This window comes from Oncorhynchus kisutch, linkage group LG13 (genome assembly GCF_002021735.2).
Source record: "Oncorhynchus kisutch isolate 150728-3 linkage group LG13, Okis_V2, whole genome shotgun sequence".
NCBI classification, from domain to species: Eukaryota; Metazoa; Chordata; class Actinopteri; order Salmoniformes; family Salmonidae; genus Oncorhynchus; species Oncorhynchus kisutch.
The window spans coordinates 38,787,833-38,807,433 of NC_034186.2; the positions used below are offsets into that span (position 1 = coordinate 38,787,833).

At 40.4% G+C, this 19,601-nt stretch overlaps 1 protein-coding gene across 2 annotated transcripts; it reads right to left on the reverse strand.

The window, feature by feature from the left end:
• Positions 1–551: 551 nt before the first annotated feature.
• LOC109902449 (ran-binding protein 3) lies at positions 552–19,572 on the reverse strand. Of its 2 annotated transcripts, XM_020498801.2 has the most exons (17): positions 19,451–19,561; positions 12,889–12,944; positions 12,698–12,734; positions 12,495–12,581; positions 12,329–12,403; positions 12,079–12,144; positions 11,784–11,879; positions 11,472–11,581; positions 11,171–11,272; positions 10,600–10,685; positions 10,397–10,472; positions 10,161–10,257; positions 9,892–10,016; positions 9,569–9,689; positions 9,298–9,440; positions 8,375–8,564; positions 552–4,557 (listed from the first exon to the last, which is right to left on the reverse strand). In XM_020498801.2, the coding sequence occupies exons 1-17, from the start codon at positions 19,470–19,472 to the stop codon at positions 4,517–4,519; spliced, it is 1,530 nt and encodes a 509-aa protein (XP_020354390.1). In that variant the 5' UTR covers positions 19,473–19,561; the 3' UTR covers positions 552–4,516. The 2 variants fall into 2 exon arrangements, with proteins under 2 accessions (XP_020354390.1, XP_020354392.1); XM_020498803.2 differs by lacking the exon at positions 11,171–11,272 and having other exon boundaries at positions 19,451–19,572.
• Between the last annotated feature and the right edge of the window lie 29 nt (positions 19,573–19,601).

Here is a 19,601-nt window from a genome sequence, read left to right on the forward strand (position 1 = left end):
AACCTCCATGCACCTTTCTGGGTAGGCCTGGTCCCTCTGTGGCTAAAGCCAGTGTGAAAAAGGGTGCTAATAAACATTTGTGCTATAAAATGAGAAATACTGCACTGACCCACAAAACATATTTGCTAGATTCATGATAGTGTTGTTAGAAAAGCAAGGAAAGTGAACTACAAAACGTGATGTAGTTCTATTGGAATTTTCAGCTGTTGGCAAGTAATACATCTGCTAGCTTCTGATATGACTGCAACTAGAAATAAGACCTGGTTAAGCCCAAAATGTAAAATGTTCCAACTTAATTAATGATTAGTCAATTATGGTATAAGATACAAATGGGATCCTTCTATGGTTTACATTTTAAAATCCAATAAATCAGGGTCTTGTTTTGTTCTAGTTTCGTAAGGAATCCCACCAAAGCTATCTGACCAGTCCAAATACAAAATCTTTAGAAAACTCAGTAAAACAATGAAGACAAGTTTTGCTTTCTGTTAAAAGTTTTAATGTAATTCTGAAATACATTTGATATGACAATTTTACATACTTTTTTTTTTTTCATAACAAGTTTTTTTTTTTTTTGCCTCTTTTTGTAGCCATTTTATATTAAAGCTCAAAGCAAAAAAATAACATTATGATTGTTGAACCTGGCAAGACAGTAGGCTCAACAATACATTTCAGGGAAAGGGACTGGGGCAGTGGTGGGCAACCCCATTCATGGAGACCTGTACAGGCTTTTGTTTCACCAGTGTTCAGGGCTTATTCTATTATTCTATTCCTTCAATTTTATTGTAAATCATTATGTGCAAATAACCAAAAGTCTCTAATGCCTGCACTCACTGCAGCTCTCCAGGTCCGGAGTTGCCCATCCCTGGACTGAGGGTTCCCCACCCCCAGACCTTTCAGCATCCCTGTGGTTTGTTTGGACTGGTGGACAGACCTCTATGGTTTGGTGACGGACAGCAGTGTTGTAAACACGTCTATGCCACATGTTTCCTTGCCTTCCTTGAGTAAGTCCAGACCACTAAAATGACTCACTGCAATGCTGTGGTTCTCCAGCCCAATGTCCCTCAGCAATCTTAGCAGTCATGTCCTGGTCCCTCATCTCTTACATGTCTATAGGGCGGTGGAAGGGAGGGGAACATGTTGACAATTACTGTCTTTGTTATCCTCAAAACCTTCGAGGAGAAATCAAAGAAAAGTCCAAAAGGCTAAAATGTGTCAATGACATTTGACGGCACTATACTAAGGTTATTAGAATGATGCCTTCCATCGAGTTAATGCATTCGAGATTCATTAAAAATATACTGCAGATAGTGGATGCTCTGACAGCCGTACAATATATCAGAGAGGAGATTGAAAGTGGTCTTTATGTGGAGGGATTATGTGATACACATATCAACAGAGCTGAATGGTACAGTACTGCTGTGTTGCCTGAATGGAGAATTGCTATGACGATGCTATGACCTTTTTAGCCTATCTATTGCTATGATATGACTGCATCTTTGCCCTTGTTCCACACATACTGGGCGATCGATATCAAAATGACTGGTAACGGTAATGACTGGTAATGACTGGGCATTGTTGAAAAGAGACATGTAGCTATTCTAATGTTCCTCAATGACAAGCATCTTTCTCCTGATAGGTATGGTATATTTTTACATGTCTCTATTGCAGTTGCGGATCATTGGAAAGAGGGGAGATAGCTGGTTAGAAAGCCTATCCCATAAGTGGGAAAAAAAATACAGCATTTTCTGTTCATTTCATTAGCCTATTATGGACCACTCCTGATCGCTTACGCATCTCTGGCACACCTACTCTGACCACATCTCCGTTGTATTGGACTAATCAAAATAGGCAGCAATGCCACTACTGTGAACGGTCAGCAAATGTATTGTAATGAATGACATGTCGAGAAGCCAATGCAGATGACATTATTATGGGGCGGCAGGGTAGCCTAGTGGTTAGAACGTTGGACTAGTAACCGGAAGGTTGCGAGTTCAAACCCCCGAGCTGACCCCGAGGTACAAATCTGTACCCAGAGGTACAAATCTGTCGTTCTGCCCCTGAACAGGCAGTTAACCCACTGTTCCTAGGCCGTCATTGAAAATAAGAATGTGTTCTTAACTGACTTGCCTGGTTAAATAAAGGTCAAATTAAAAAATGAAAACATATTCCAGTCACAGATAGAGTATGGGACAGGTACTCTTGTACAATAGCGTCAAGGGCTCGTCATGTCAACTAAAGTTTCAGAACATCTTCACCACTTGCCTTCCATTCAAAGATGTTCTGTTTTGATATAATTCTAACGGAATAGCAACATTGACTTGTATAGTGATAGGAACGGTAACAAAATAGCACCAGGTTATGGAACTACACCTAACTTAAAACAGAAAACAGGTAGACATTTTGAGGGACAATAGCAGACATGACAAACAATACAGCAACAAAAATATAACATGAACAAAAGTGTTTCTGTCTTACAGTCACTCCCCAGCAAATAACCATCAACAACCCCAATGTAAACAACATTCAACACTTCATCATTGACCACCTTTTGCCATTTTATTAATGGGCAGTCCAAGTTCATTTGCATTTACGAACATTTAAAAATTCATATTGATGGGAGAAATAACAGAGAAGGAAAAGTGCTGAAGAACGTCGGCCCCTGGCTCTTTATTCAGACCCAAGGTGCCATACATTCATGTCTGAGCCCCATGTCCGGAGGAATAGTCCTATGTTTGTTGCTACATAAGCAGAATGTGAAGAATGGAGAGAACACAAACGTACAGAGCACACTACATGGTGAGGTTTCTACAGACAACGGTGAAGAGTGCAAAATAAGGAGGGGCATCCTTTTTTCTTTTTTTTTTTACACTTAAAGGCTGCTCAATAATATACATTACGGGATATATACATTTTAACCACAAACATTTCTACTTGCCTGTTTTTTTTAATTTTTTTTTTCAGTTTTCTTAGTGTGCTTTTTTTGTGTTAAAAATACATATTTTCACATGAAAGGCTTGTAGTACATGAAAAAGGATCACACTATAATACAACAGTTTCGAGATATGACTAATTCCACTGATATGAAGAAGAAAGGCTTAAAACAAGAGGAGCCACACTTCACTGAAGGAAATATAACTGCAGTCATCTATTCTCATAGGGGATCCGTTTTAAATACACCAAACCAAAGCCACCGATTAACAGTGGAATAAAGAGGGCTCAGCACCAGACGATTGGTGAGAAACAATGTACTTGTAGTCTTCCAATCATGTGCATGTAGAACCACCTGTTCCAATGCCTATAGCTCTTTGAATTAAAATGGCAGCATTAGTTGTTCTGAGAGTATATGTGCATTTTGTAGGGTTTTGAGGTCAAACCCATTTAGGATACATGCAAATAACGACATGTTCGGAGAATCCAACTGCCAACACCCAAACCTAGAAGTTATTATATTGACCTTTCTCATGGTGTGAAAAAACATAGGAAAAATATGTTCGCAATGATCGAGGTTGTTATAAACAATGTCTGTGTAACTTATTTAAAGCAAACTAAATAAACAATTGTAAACAACTAATAAAATTGGTTTATTCAATATATATTTGGGAAGATGATATCTTTTCAGATTCATCTAAAAATGTTTCATCTTTTTGAAACAAACACATCTACCATCTATATTTAGGGAAAATGTTGGGGTCATGGAAAAAAACCTGCTGTAAAACTATCAAATCCAACTAGCTTATTTGCAAAATGGGTTCATTTTCGAATGAACTTCAAAATCAAAGTCGATATATCAACTATCAATAATAATAATCATCATAATAATGAACACAGGTCAACTCCATTATTAAATGGAATTCTTTAAATCATTTACGTCAAAGCAGGTGTTTGCACAAGGGCTTCTATTTCAAATGATTTGTGGTCAAAAATCATTTCTAATGTTGACTACAGACTAAAAAACTAAGTGGCCAAAGGCGGTATCGACGGACTTAAAATACAAAATAAAACTTGGAGAGTTCAGACACAACTCAGTGAAATAAAAAGAAGAATTTATAAACAGTTATTTGCTAGGCAACTAGATCTTTACCTCTCTGAACAAAATACAAGCCCCACTGGATTTGAAGTGCCTGAGGTCTGTTTTCTTGCAAGGTGGATAAAGAGGTCCCACTTTTAACGGCAAGCTCTTTAGAATGTACTTACATCGGCGAGAGAAGAAAACTGCTTTCGCATTCCGTCTTGCAACGTCTCACTCATCAATATGATGAGCGACAATTCACAAACTCCAAAAAATATATATTTTTCAGTTCTATAGGTTAAAAAAACTAAAATAAAAAAACAAACAAAAAGACCATCCATCCCGGATATACTGCGAATGCAGAGAGACTGAACTGCACAGAGTAAAGTTAGTAGCACCTGCATAGGATCCTTCCTGGTACTCCACTGTGACCTCTGACCATTGGGGAAATGCTGGACTGAGGTGCCTGTAGGGGTCCTGACTGCAGCGTGTGGAGGGGGGCAGGCGCTATGAGGACCCACTCCCACTGGCCTGGACCTCTGGACCCTCTGGGGAGAGGAGAGACAGGCCTGGTGAGTGATTGCAATTGGACTATTGTTTTAAATTACATTCTTGGACTTTTTGAATGGGCCAGATGTAGCTTGAATAAAATAAGACAAAATACAAGACAATTGACAACATCCAATGAAAAAGTACAAAAGTAAAAAAGTCCCATTCAAAGATGCCCAGATAACTTCCTTGGACCCCCAGATAACTTCTTTGGCACATCAGTGGGGGTGTCCAAGATCACTTACTTGGACTTTCAAATAAGTTTGTTTGACAGTTAGGGGGCATGTCCAGGTGACATTTTTGAACCCCGAGATTACTTTTATGGACCATCGATAGGGGTCTACCAGATCACTTCCTTGGAACAACAAATAACACTTTTGGACTATAATTTTGTCCAGATATCATCAATTCACTTTTTAAAAATAAATCACAGGAAGGGGTGTGGTGGAAATGGTTTTGTTTGTGCTTTTCTATAAACCAATTTCTGTTTGTGCTTTTCTATAAACCATTGATAGGGGTCTCCCAGATCACTTCCTTGGAACACCAAATAACACTTTTGGACAATCACTTTGTCCAGATAACAGCAATTCACTTTTTGAATAAATCACAGTAAGAGGTGTGGTGAAAATAGTTTTGTTTGTGCTTTTCTATAAACCAATCTGCGTTCATGCAAGTGACTGATTGAAAGAATTTGGCAGTATGCCCAGAAACTTGTTTAGAGAAAGGGATATCTCAGTTTCAAGGGCTCAGCTTGGAGAGAAGAAGCCTCACTTTCCAGTGGGGGGTCTGCAAGGAAATCGGTGGCGCATTTTATGAAGCATGAGGGAAATTGCCGTCTGACCTAAAGATGACGAGACCCACCCAGACCAGACCCTTACTGTGAGCTGCCCAGGAGGAGACACATCGGCTAACAATTGAGGGATGGCAACTGATTTCATTAAGTCAATTTAAATGTAATATGTATAAAAGTGAGGGAAAAAAACAGGGGAAAAAAACGGAATGAAATCATGGCGAGAAACCCATAAAAAGGGCCAGATATTTTTTCACTTCTAGAGAGAAGACTATTCACTAGTTTTATGAGAAGACTACAGTGAGGGCGTAACAATATCATGGAATGCCCCGCTGACAGCTGTCTGTAGGCATTTATAAGAAACGTCTACCGGCACTACGAAATACGGGGTGTTATTTATATGTGTAGCAAGTAGCGACAAGATAAACATTGAAGATACATATGGTGCATAGCAAGTAACGACAAGAGAATATTTGAAGATGCACATGGGGTATGTTTGGGAACAGTAGTAAGTGAATATGGATGTGAAAGTGTGATTCTGAGATATGACATATTAAGCTGAATGAAAATTGGCTGATTGAAATGTGGATAATACCTGGATTTAAATGATTACTATTAAAATTTGAATAAGGATCATAAGATTGAAATGTGGATATTAATCTGATGGAAATTTGGCTGATTGAAATTTGGATAATACATGGACTTAAATGATTACTATTAAGATTGGAATAAGGATTATAAGATTGAAATGTGGATATCAAGCTGACTGAAATTTGCATAACAAGATTGAGATTGAAATATAGCTATAAATGATTGAGTGAATGAGAGCGGACAGGGGACTAGCTCATGTGTGAAAGAGGTGAATGAATGCCCCAACCAGTTCTGTGAGCCGTGTTTTTTGATCTGTAATGTTATCTAGGGTTCTGTCCACCACCGCTGATGGATCTACAGGTAGAGGATAACATGTCTTACATCTCATAAGTAACATGTCGCAGTAGTGACGAGGATAACATAATAACATGTCTCATTAGTAACGAAGATAACATGTTATCCTTGTTACTAATGAGACATGTCTCTGAGGATAACATGACTTTAGATTACATGAGGATAACATGACCCATCTGTGGAGTTTGATGGTATAACATTATTATGTGTGTGGAGATATGAAAGAAGAGAGTATTTTTCCCGAATAAGCTGTTAAATAGAACACTAGTGAATATTTAAACCCCTGTATGACTAGAACACTAGTGTAGAGGAGGATCTTGTGATGTAACACAAATGTATAATGGGTTATTAGAGATAATAATATTTGTCTAATGGGTTACTAAAGCTGATGAAGTAACAATAGAAAAAAAAAAAAATATATATATATATATATATATATATATATATATATATATATATATATATATAACTTGCACACCCACACAAGTGTTGTAAAAAAGTATTTTGCGAAATGTTCAGAGTGGTCCCTTTATGGATCATTTGCGGTATGATAAGGTTAAAGTATTGTACGGGACTTGACTTACCCCTAACAAAAAAAACTATAAATAGAACCAATTAAGTTGAACATGATTTTCTGTTAACTAAACAATTTATTGAACTCCTTGGAGTTTTCATTGATATCCAAAACGATGAGATATTCACTTCTTGGTGACAGGGGACAGTATTTTCACGTCTGGATGAAATGCATGCCCAAATTCAACTGCCTGCTACTCATCCCCAGAAGATAAGATATGCATATTATTAGTAGAAAACACTCTGAAGTTTCTAAAACTGTTTGGATCATGTCTGTGAGTATAACAAAACTTATTTAGCAGGCGAACCCCCAGGAGGAGTGGGGGTCTGAGACTGTCTCCCAATCTATTTTGTCTCAGGTGCCAGAAACCTTATGGATAGAACATGCCAATGACAGTGGACTGATAGGCAGTGCTAGCCCAGTTATAATAACGGTTTCTGAATTGGCCGATGTATTTTATAAATTTGTCACATTACATATGAATCTTAATATAATAGATATTTAATAAGTGTGAAGCAGAAAGTGAATATCCAACAGAAATTTGAAATAAATAATATTAACCTCTTTGGTCTAGGGGGCAGTATTTTGACATCTGGATGACAAGCGTGCCCAAAGTAAATCCACCCATCCACCCTAGTCATAGACTGCTCTCTGTGCTACCGCACGGCAAGTGGTACCGGAGCGCCAAGTCTTGGTCCAAAAGGGTTCTTAACAGCTTCTACCCCGAAGCCATAAGACTCCTGAACAGCTAATCACTAATGACTATTTGCATTGACCCCCCCCTCACCCCCCATTTTTACACTGCTGCTACGCTGTGTTTATTATCTATGCATAGTCACTTTACCTACATATACATGTTACCTCAATTAACTCGACTAACCTGTGCCCCCGCACATAGACTCTGTCCCAGTAGCCCCTGTACATGCCTCGTTACAGTTATTTTATTGTTGCTCTTTAATCATTTGTTATTTTTCAATTTTCTTGTCTTTTTTTTACTTCAGTTTATTTGAGTAAATACTTAACTTATTTTTCTTAAAACTGCATTGTTGGTTAAGGTCTTGTAAGTAAGCATTTCACTGTAAGGTCTGTTGTATTTGGTGCATGTGACAAAAAACATGTGATTTGACTTTGAACATTGTTTAGAGAAAGGGATATCTCAGTTTCAAGGTCTCAGCTTAGAGGGAAGAAGCCTCGTGAGGTATTGGACTGTCAAATGCATGACCCAGTATTGGTCATCACATGACTTAAGAAAACATTAATTATGAATGATGAATAAGCTAAATCGTGCAAATATAAGTTTGTAAGGGAACTAACGGGACTGCCCCGTTAGAGCTCCTGACAGGCGTTCAAGTTTGTTGGAACCTCTCCAGCGCGCTGACAAACAATGATTCATTTAAGATTGACTTTGAGTGTCCCTGTGTAAGAATTTTCATGACAGAGGTCTTCAGATCCGTTTGGGGTGATTAGATCAGTTAGGGTAACAGACTAAAAGGGTTCTATGGTTTACCTGCGATGTTGGCAGTGGGTGTGAGCGATTCGTCCTCATCACTATCCTCCTCGTTAGACTGGGGGTGAGGGATGTGGCCGTCGTCTGGAATGGGGACCCGGGGCTCTGGCTCCTGGTCTGAGCGGCTCCGCAGTGCCAGGATACGGTGATGCAGCGCTGCGTACAGCTGACCCGTGTCCTTAGAGCTTGCCTGGAACAGACACATAACTAACACATGAGTACTATACAGAATGTCCTGGCAGTGTCAGATATACTCAACTCATCTATTACCATGTAATTATAGTGTAATTACTAGGGATGGGCAAAATATTTTACTATTCAAATAATATGACATTTTGTTCGATATCCGGGAATTCAGAAATTCAAAGAAAAATATTTTTCTATATCTTGGACCTTTCTGAATGATGCAAATGCACATGGCAGAAGTAAACAGCGGATATCTGCTTTTCTCCAAAAGTTTGGCTTGCAGCAACAAAGATAAGAATGATTTTCACCATGACAGAAATTATTCTGTTACAAAAAGGTTCTGGTTAGTGTTTTGCATTGATCTATGTCAGATATTGTGGAAACTCTATTAGGCAAGCGCCTGTAATAGCTATTTGAAGTGAGGAAAATAGCATACCTATGTCAGGGCAGCCTGGAGGAATAAATGCACAGCAGTAGCTCAAAGTACCGTTCAAAAAACAACATTCAAAGGAATTTCAAATGTCATGGTCTATCCTTGTAGATAAAAATGTCAAATGGATACATTTATTTAGACAAAAGCCTTTTCATGGTTAAAATAGGTCTACAATTTTTTTCTCCTCCTCCGAGGAACACTCAAGTAATCGCACACTAACGTCCGTTCGCATATTGGGATATTTCAATAACCGTGCGCATCCTTAGTAATTACTATGTAATAAGTAATGTGGTCTTACTCGTACCGATATGAGGAAGACCTTGACCCCCTGGTCCTCAGTGTCCATGGCTGTGATGCGGACGCTCTTCTCGCTGGCTTTGTCCGTCTGCATTTGGGGCCACAGCTTGGTGTTGAGGATCAGACGCAAACTGCCCTGGGTCCTCATCACTACAGGGCCAGAACAGCACAAACTCAGGTCATACACAATGCATATAATAACCAATGTAATACATTCAAACGGGAGATGCGTTTGGACATGATTTGATTCAAGTGTTATGCCACTGCAATGACTGTACCTAGCCTGGACTGTAACGATCCCTCCTCTGTGGAAGCCATATCATTAAGCCTCAGTAGTCCTCTGCCTCTCTCCACCCAAGACTGGGATGCTTTGTCAAACACAAACAACTTGCATTGGACCTGAGAAAAAAAAGAAAAAAAACATTCCATTGTCAGATGAGTGATCATAGACGATTTCCAACCCTGTCTAAGGTGACATGTAAACACAAAACTACTGTGGGTAACCTTACATCAACAATTGCTAAATGTCCTGGTGAAGTAAATTGAATGTTACTATAAATACACTAACATTGAACAACAAACAACTGGAGCTTGTGCATACCTGTAGTACATTACTCTCCGACTCCTCTCCAGTTCTGACCTCTACCTTCTCTAACAAGCACTTCTTGGCTGTGGCTTTGGTGTAGGCCGCTGCCGACTCCTCCAAAGACTCTGTCACATTGGTATCTGCAAAGAGAACAGCAAAACGAGGACACTTTGGACACCTGAAAATAAGCCTCTCTCTCTTTTCTTGGATTGCCATTATTATATGGGCTTAGTAACATGAATTACATATTTTTTAATATGCAGCATGTTATTTTCTCTGCCCACCTTTGTCAGGGCTGCTGACCAGTGAGGGTGGCTCACATGGCGGGGTGGCAGGGGGATCTCTGCTGCTCTCTGCTGCCTGCTCACATTTCAGCGGACTCTGCAAAACAAGAATGTAATACAACATGCTTTAACACAAATTTGTGGATCCTGTCTTTAGTTGTCAGGGGAACAAATGATAGAAAAACAACAAGAGGTAACAGATGAGTAGATTAGCCTCACAAAAAAAAACATCTCACCAGGACACGATCCGACATGTTCTGTCCAAACACAAACTTAGCCCCGTCGTCAGTGTTGTTCTCAGCCTTCTGTAAGCTGGGTGGAAAACATACAGCGGATAGGATGTAATATTAATAAGATCACAACACTGTGATAAAGTATTAACCTAATAAAAGTGATAACTGATCATATCCATTGGAGCCAGAATCCATGAGAGACTAACCCAGGAGTGCTTCTGTACTGTAGGAAATAATTGGTTTCCCCTGATTCTGCTGACAGAGAGACTTTCTTTTCACTGCTTCCCTCAACCTAGACGAATGGGGGGGGAAAAAAGGTAAAGATAAGACAAATAACAACAAAAAGAACATAAAACTCACGTAATAAAGCATGCAAGGCCACAAGAGGCTGCTATATTTAAGCAATAAGGCCAGAGGAAGTGTGGTTTACAACCAATATACCGCGGCTAAGGGCTGTTCTTATGTGCGACGCAACATGGAGTGTCTGAATACAGCCCTTATATTGACCATATGCCACAAACCCCCAAGGTGCCTTATCGCTATTATAAACTGTTTCCCAACGTAATTAGAGCAGTACAAATACATGTTTTGTCATACCCATGGTATAAGGTCTGATATACCACAGCTGTCAGCAAAATCAGCATTCAGGGCCAGAACTACCCAGTTTATAAATTGATTTACCCACACCTCAATGGGGTGTTATGTATGAGGCAAAGCCCAGAGCATCTTTCAAATGTATTCCATATGACATGCACTTTAGTTAACTATTCAAGTCACCTTGGCTCTGTCTCTGACATTCTGACCAAATACAAATGTGGATTCCACAGGAGGATCTGTTCTCTCTCCATTCCTGCTCTCACCGCTCTCGCTTTTCTTCTCCTTGAAAGATGAGAGCAGCGAGACAAATTCATGGGAATTCCATGCTGAATGTCCAAGAATAAAACCTTCCTTGTGTCCTGTTGTGTTCTTTGTTGTTGTTAGAAGCTTGATAACTATATAGGTTATTATAGGCCACTGTGGAGCCCTTCCAATCAGGAAACATGTAGCTAGCGTGGCACCCTTTGACCTCTCCGCTTACCTGTGACTTGGCCATATTGTCTGTGGAGCCATCACAGTTATCTGTGTTGTTCTGGGTGACTGGCAGACCCTCGGACGATCTGTTCACTCCATTCGTACCACTGTTCAAACCTATGAGGACCACAAGAGGAGAGTCGGGGAAATTCCAGAAATGGCTAGATTTCTCTCCCCTTCAACAGATGATTTGTCCAAGCACATTGAGATGAAAGAAAGCTGGAGGAGAATGGCCATCGCAGAACAGAACGAAGTAGCAGAGCTGTTTGTCTGAGAGTATCTGAAGACTTTGAGGTTAAGCTTTCCTCAGTGTACTTACCGGTCAGGGTTAGTGATTTGCTAGGCGGAGGGGCCTGCAGTACTGCGGGTCGTAGTACGCTGCGCTGCTGCTCCTTGGGCTTCTGGCTCGGGACACCTGCAAAACATTATACTTGGCCTAAATATAAGGCTCTGGACAGACCAGTGCCAGACAAACAAGGGCCATCTTCTTTCCAACTTATTGTGATGTTTTGTACATTGCTTTTGTGACTGAGCCTGTGTGCTGAAACCCCCGAAACACATTTCACTCAATGGACAATAAAGCCTCTCTGAAATTGACAGGAGAGAACAGCCACCTGTACGAGGAGCCTGTCCATGGATCAGGGTGGGAGGCTTCAAGCGAAACCCAACAGTCTTCTCCTCTGTTGACACCAGAGAAAGATGGAGAAAGAGAGGGAATATGAGATGGAGGTTAGGCCAGAACATTGATTAAGGAGAAAAAGCAAACCATTCTTGTCATGATTCTTCAAGGGTCGTTCTCCTTATATCATGCAAATAGCAAGTTAATTGAAAAGGAGATCTTAAGACAACTATTCATGAACTCACCAGGTTCTGAATCTGAATTATTTCCTGACGGGGACTGACAGAAACTGGATGGCATGAACACATTGTTCTTAGAAACTGCAAGAGACAATGAGAAATAACATGAGTACAGACCCTTTCTCGACACACTAACAAAATACTATTTTAATTCAACAAAACGTACAATTACCTGAATGTGCGGGTGGGAACTGTGTTAGTGATGATGTTCTTTCTCTCTTGGCCGGGGGACAGTAACTACTCTCATCTTTATCAGAGTCTGGAGGAGATAGAATCAGCAAAGATTAGCAAAGTAACTACAATACAGTAATATAAGATAGACGTGTCAATTTTCCAAAGAACCATAACCTGCTAGATTATCTTCCTCACCCTTACCTTCTCCATCCTCAGCACTGGACCCTTCTGCTGATCTCTGTTATGGGTATGACAGAAAGAGAGAGAGAGAGAGAGAGACAGTCAGACACAGGAAATGAAGTGAAATATCCAGCCAGTGTGAAGTCAAGTCTGACACACATTGTGCAGTCACACTGTTTCCATTTTAAGCAGGTGTGACAAGAGTGTCTCACCTTCTGTGCTTTATCTTCCTGGAACACAAACACAGGTGGGGCTATGGCAGGCTTCTCTGTAAGAGAAATCAGATGTCACTGTTGAAGATATAATTTTGCACATCTTTGGGCAAAAGCTTAAAGGGAAAATCCACTCAAAATCTAAAATCTAGTCGAAGGTCCCCCGATACAAGTTGGGAAAAAAATGAAAGGAAGTATACAGTACTAGTCAAAAGTTTGGACACACCCACTCATTCAAGGGTTTGTTATTTTTTTAAACTATTTTCTACATTGTAGAATAGTGAAGACATAAAACAATGAAACAACACATGGAATCATGTAGTAACCAAAAGTGTTAAACAAATCTAAATATATTTTATATTTGAGATTCTTCAAAGTAGCCACCCTTTGTCTTGATAAAAGCTTTGCACATGCTTGGCATTCTCTCAACCAGCTTCACTTGGAATGCTTTTCCAACAGTCTTGAAGGAGTTCCCACATATGCTGAGCACTTGTTGGCTGCTTTTCCTTCACTCTGCGGTCCAACTCATACCAAACCATCTCAATTGGGTTGAGGTCGGGTGATTGTGGAGGCCAGGTAATCTGATACAGCACTCCATGACTCTCCTTCTTGGTAAAATAGCCCTTACACAGCCTGGAGGTGTGGTTGGTCCTTCTGTTGAAAAACAAATGACAGTCCCACTAAGCACAAACCAGGCGGGATGGCGTATCATTGCAGAATGCTGTGGTAGCCATGCTGGTCACCTACTCTGCGTCTCACAAAGACATGGCAGTTGGAACCAAGATTCTCAAATTTGGACAGATTTCCACCGGTCTAATGTCCATTGCTCGTGTTTCTTGGCACAAGCAGGTTTCTTCTTCTTATTGGCATCCTTTAGTAGTGGTTTCTTTGCAGCAATTCGACCGTGAAGGCCTGATTCATGCAGTATCGTCGAAACAGTTAATGATGAGTTGTGTCTGTTACTTGCTCTCTGTGAATTATTTATTTGGGCTGCAATCTGAGGCTGTTAACTCTAATGAACTTATCCTCTGCAGCAGAGGTAACTCTGTCTTCCGTTCCTGTTGTGGTCCTCATGAGAGCCAGTTTCATCATAACGCTTGTTGGTTTTTGACATTTTCCGGATTGACTGACCTTCATGTCTTAAAGTAATGGACTGTTGTTTCTCTTCACTTATTTGAGCTGTTCTTGCCATAATATGGACTTGGTCTTTTACCAAATAGGGCTATACTCTGTATACCACCCTACCTTGTCACAATACAGCTGGATTGGCTCAAACGCATTAAGGAAAGACATTCCACAAGGCACACCTGTTAATTGAAATTCATTCCAGGTGACTACCTCATGAAGCTGGTTAAGAGAATGCCAAGAGTGTGCAAAGCTGTCATCAAGGCAAAGTTTGGCTACTTTTTAGAATCTTAAATATATTTAGATTTGTTTAACACTTTTTTGGTTACTACATGATTCCATGTGTTATTTCATAGTAAAAATAAAGAAAAACCCTTGCATGAGTAGGTGTCCAAACTTTTGACTGGTATTGTATATGGAGACTGTTTAGTGCCAAAAATACATATTAAAAAATATATAATAAAAATATTGGGTTTCCTGTTTATCATCTCTCGCAAACATCTGTTCCATTTAGTGAATCTGTTATTCAATGCTTTTGAATGGGCTAACAGCAGTAACACCAAATAACATTTTTCATCAAATATTTTTTTATTTTGATACTTCAAGAGGTCTTAAAATTGTAAATCAAATAGCTAAATGATCCTTGGTATGACCTTCTTAAAAAACAATTCCATATATCTTAGTAGAACCCCTACCCCAGGCATAAACTGTAACGGATTAACCTTTAGTATGACGTCTCTTGACATTGTCCATAAAACCCCTAATTCTATTCATGAGCCTTCTCAGTACTCCTAAATTACAAATATTACCAATTAGGCTTGGGCGGTATACCGTATACCGGGGTATTTAGAAAAAGACACGGAATGGTTTTTCAATACCGTCAAAATTATTTCCTTGGAGGATTTTTTAATCCATTTGAATATTTGTAGCTACTTTTTAAAATACTTCACAGTCAATGTTTGTAATACATTAGGAGATAAACATTGCGTTCTTTATATCACATGTGACATTATTAAAAGGCTTACGGTAGTCCCCAGTCATGTGGTGTTTGTTTACAAGCACACAATGACGAAAGACCGGAGCCTTGTAAGTCACTCACAGGTGATCTACAATATACATACACAAAAGGTATGTGGACAGTGGACACTCTTCAAATTAGTGGATTTGGCAACACCCGTTGCTGACAGGTGTATAAAAATAGAGTACATATCCATGCAATATCCATAAACAAATCGCCTTAATGAAGAGCTCAGTGACTTTCAACATGCCACCATCATAGGATGCCAACAATTTCTGCCCTGCTTTAACTTCCCCAGTCAACTGTAAGTGCTGTTATCGCGAAATTAAAACATCTAGGAGCAACAACAGCTCAGCCGCAAAGTGGTAAGCCACACAAGCTCACAGAACGTGCCCGCCGAGTGTTGAAGCACATAGCATGTACAGATTGTCTGTCCTTAGTTGCAACTCTCCCTCCTCAGTTCAAAACTGCCCCTGAAAGCAACGTCAGCGCAAGAACTGTTTATCGGGAGCTTCGTGAAATGGGTTCCCATTGTCGAGCAGCCGCACACAAGCTTAAGATCACCTTGCGTAATGCCGAGCGTTGGCTGGAGTGGTGTAAAGCTCGCCGCCATTGGACTCTGGAGCAGTGGAAACACGTTCTCTGGAGTGATGAATCACACGTCATCATCTGGCATTCCCACGGATGAATCTGGGATTGACAGATGCCAGGAGAATGCTACCTAATCCAATGCATAGTGCCAACTAAAGTTTGGTGGAGGAGGAATAATGGATCATCGAACACCTTTGGGATCTCAACCCCATCGAACACCTTTGGGATGAAGTAGAACGCTGATTGCGAGCCAGGCCTAAACACCCAGCATCAGTGCCCGACCTCACTAATGCTTGTGGCTTAACGGAAGCAAGTCCCCGCAGAAATGTTCCAACATTTGGTGGAAAGCCTTCCCAGAAGAGTGGAGGCTGTTATAGAAGCAAAAGGGATGACCAACTCCATATTAATGCCCATGATTTTGGAATGAAATGTTCAACGAACGGTCATGTAGTGTAATTACAGTATGCAATTCACAACTAAATGTTTGCCAGTTAGATATAACTATTAACTATTGAGTTATAAGTTAACTGTCTAAAATGTGATGAATGCTATGCAGTTGTGCATTTGGTTTGCTAATACTTGTATAGTTTAGGTCAGAAACTGTTCGCAATGCGCTCTTCAGCATTTAGACAGCATTCTCTATGGGATTTTACATGTACTTGTTAGCATTGCTAACCTTCAGATTACAGAGTATCAGTGGGGTTTGAAAACAGTGCCGGTATTACCGAATATCCCAGTATGGCACAACGTCGGTATGAAGGTATGACAATATGGATACCACCCAAGCCTAAATTAAATTCTACAGAGCTGACAAAGACCCGCAGGTTAGGCTAAGGCGAAAAAGTAACAGGTTTTGTTGAAATGTGCACTTGCTTCACCTCCCCCAGAACACCACTAACCTCAGGGCTCAGGCATCCCAGTCAGTGTAAATAGAGTCCCCTGTCACTGTCAGTACCCACTCAGCTTTGATAGTACCCCAGCCAGGACCAAATAAATCTTCTCCCCAGGCTATAACTTGAACTCTCTAGTCATGAGACTTCCCTGAATAAGAGGCTCTAGCCACTAACCCCAGTCCAGCTGGAATAGCCTGCTACCTGCCACAGCTGAGGGAGACATGCTAGTTGTGATAGGGTAGGATGAGTGGAGGACTGCCAGCCCCAGCAGATGGATTTGAAGGATGATATCAACCCTAGAATGACTCACTGCTGCTAAAATTTGCCCTTGACTATTTTTAGGGTAAGCCACGTGGATGGGATCTGATTGCGAGGATGTGTGTATGACTTTATATAATTTGACCGCCTACGGGTGCTTCGCATTTTTAGGGATCTGGGTCAACATGATGAAACTACACTGGGGTTGACCCAATAAATATATAGCAACAAAACTAAAAGAAGCTATGGTGAAGGTGATATGGCCATGAGAGGAGAACATTTCAGAAAGAAAGGGCGGCAAAGACATTACCTGTTTTAGAAGGCTGGGCAGGCAAATGTGCTAGCTACTGACACTGAACAGTAAAATCAGATATAAAATATAGCTTTTCAATATATAGACCTAGTAGCTTGAAGGTTTATGTGGTCAGTCATCCCCAGCTGAGGCACAAGGCTTTGTGATGACTTAGCATTGCTCATGTGCCCTCGAGGTGTGAAAGACATGCATAAATGCTTGCCAGAGATGGTGGATTCACACTAAAAAGTATTTGACTTCTGCATAAATAGTGTTTTACTGATGCCTCCAACCACACCACTGCTATTCTCTGTGATACAGCAATGAAACATTCTCCCTTTTTATAAAAACCTAAAGGAAAATAATAGGATTTGCCTTGTCACAAAATAAGCTCTATGGCACTTAGACTATCAAATTAAGGAAGTGGATCAAAGACTGCACTTCCTTAATTTAATCTGAATTTGAAACAATGCCGAGTTACACTCGATATAGCCTACACACTAGTCTATACTTGTTTGAAATGCAGTCTATAGCCTTTCTGACTTGGCTAGTTCTTTCAGTCTCTTGATATTGACAGAGGAATGTCTGTTAAGTTAAAGTAAAGGCTACAATGCAACTCAATCTACTTCATGTAGCCTATAGCCTTAGTTCTTTATCATGAGAGAGTAGCTTGCCTAAAAATAAGTGAGGTGACGCTTGCTTATTACATCACCAGAACTCAGGGGATGGACTAAATAAAAGTCCACAATTTTGCAACCAAGGATCCTCCCCATACCAAAACATTGTCTCATTAAAGGTAGATTGAGTGCAAACTGGTTGTTGTCCCTTACCTTCTCAGCATAGATCCCCCTCACCCATCTCCCCTCACCTTTGTCCTCATCCATGCTGTCAATTCTGATCCCTACCTCTGGCTCTAACTATCACAAGCTGAACATCTAATATTATTCCTGCTAACAGAAGGAAAATCAGAAGTGTTTCAGTAATGGGGAACAAATTGTCAAGACCAAAACAACTGATTACTCTTGTCATTCAATTGAAATTGGAAACTGGTGGAAATTAATGATGTGTGATAGGCAGGCATGTCTCCTATGACCTCACGCATCGTAAGTAACAGCGGACAAAATGAGAAAGGAATCCAGGACACAGAAGAGAAGCTAGAGGGGTTTTACGTTGAAATGGAATTGGGGTTCTAGTGTCTTTCAATGGAGCAGCTGCCAAATAGACTAACTCCAGACCCCTCTACTGTGACATTCTGGGAAAAAAATAAAAAAAGTGTCTACAGGCATTAATCTCATTAGTCTTCTATTCACATAACATCTAAGCCTCTTACTTTTGGGATAGCTGCACGACTTCACATTTTCATTAAATCTCACACATTTGAATGAATCAGCATACACTGAAGAAAAGATATCACAGCAAGCCATTGTTATTTTTGGAGGTGAAATCAGAAAAAGAGGTCCAGAGTAAAGAGCCAGTTGAAGGTTTGAACTTTCGAGCAGCTGTGCCTTAGCTCTATGTACAGCTCAGTAGATGGCACATTTCCGTGATAGCTACTGTTCAGTATTCAATATCTTTCTGTATTGGCATCATTCTACGTATATAAAATTGGGTTGATTTGAAACTGTATAAAAGTAATTCATTCAAATGCATCTAGCTAAGTACTTAGCCTAGTTGCGTAACAGGGTTTGCAATCTTGGTTTCTGGTACAGTATAACTATGCATTGAACTCGCAATATTGTAGGCTGTACCTCAATGGGATAGACACCTGTAACATGGAGCAATGACAATAACCAGTTGTCTGAAAACAGCACGGCCATGAAAAAAAAAACTAGCCACGCTTGGTGGGACATGTTAACTGTGTTTTAACGATGACTACCTAATTTAGGCGTTGACCATAGACGGCGTACTGTAGATAGCTACATGGGGATAGTGGGAGGTTTAAAAAGGCTATTCGATAAGAGCAAAATTCCACCCGGTATATTTCCCATGTGACCCAGACAGAGCCCTACATGTCTATTGTTTGTGCTTCCATGTGCTTGATTTCTAAAATTGGAACACACATATAGATTTACAAAAATGCAGTTCAATCGGAAGGTATAGTTCGCTCGCTACAGATGTGATATTTTCACGTCTGACAACTGCCCCTCCCCCGGTTGTGCCACACGGTCGGCCAGCCGCCCCCACTCCTCCCCCACGTCAAATATAGCAAAGGCCGGGACTCTTAACGTATGCCGTTTAGTCAAACCGCTGCCACCACATCGAGTTTCTGGCAAAACGGAGCATTCCCTGCACATCTGCTGACAGTCCCGTCGCTGTCTGAACTACATGCACTCACTGTGGTGATTCGTTAGATTTGTTTATGTTTCCCAACGAGCAGTTCCTTACCTTCGTTTGCCAGGTCCGCCATTTTACTTCCTCACTGACACCCACAATACTCCGCGGTAGACATGCGTGTATGGCTGGGCTAACAAAATGTTACCAACACTAGAGGGAGTCATGTTCACACAATGTAAGCATAATGAAACATCACATTTGA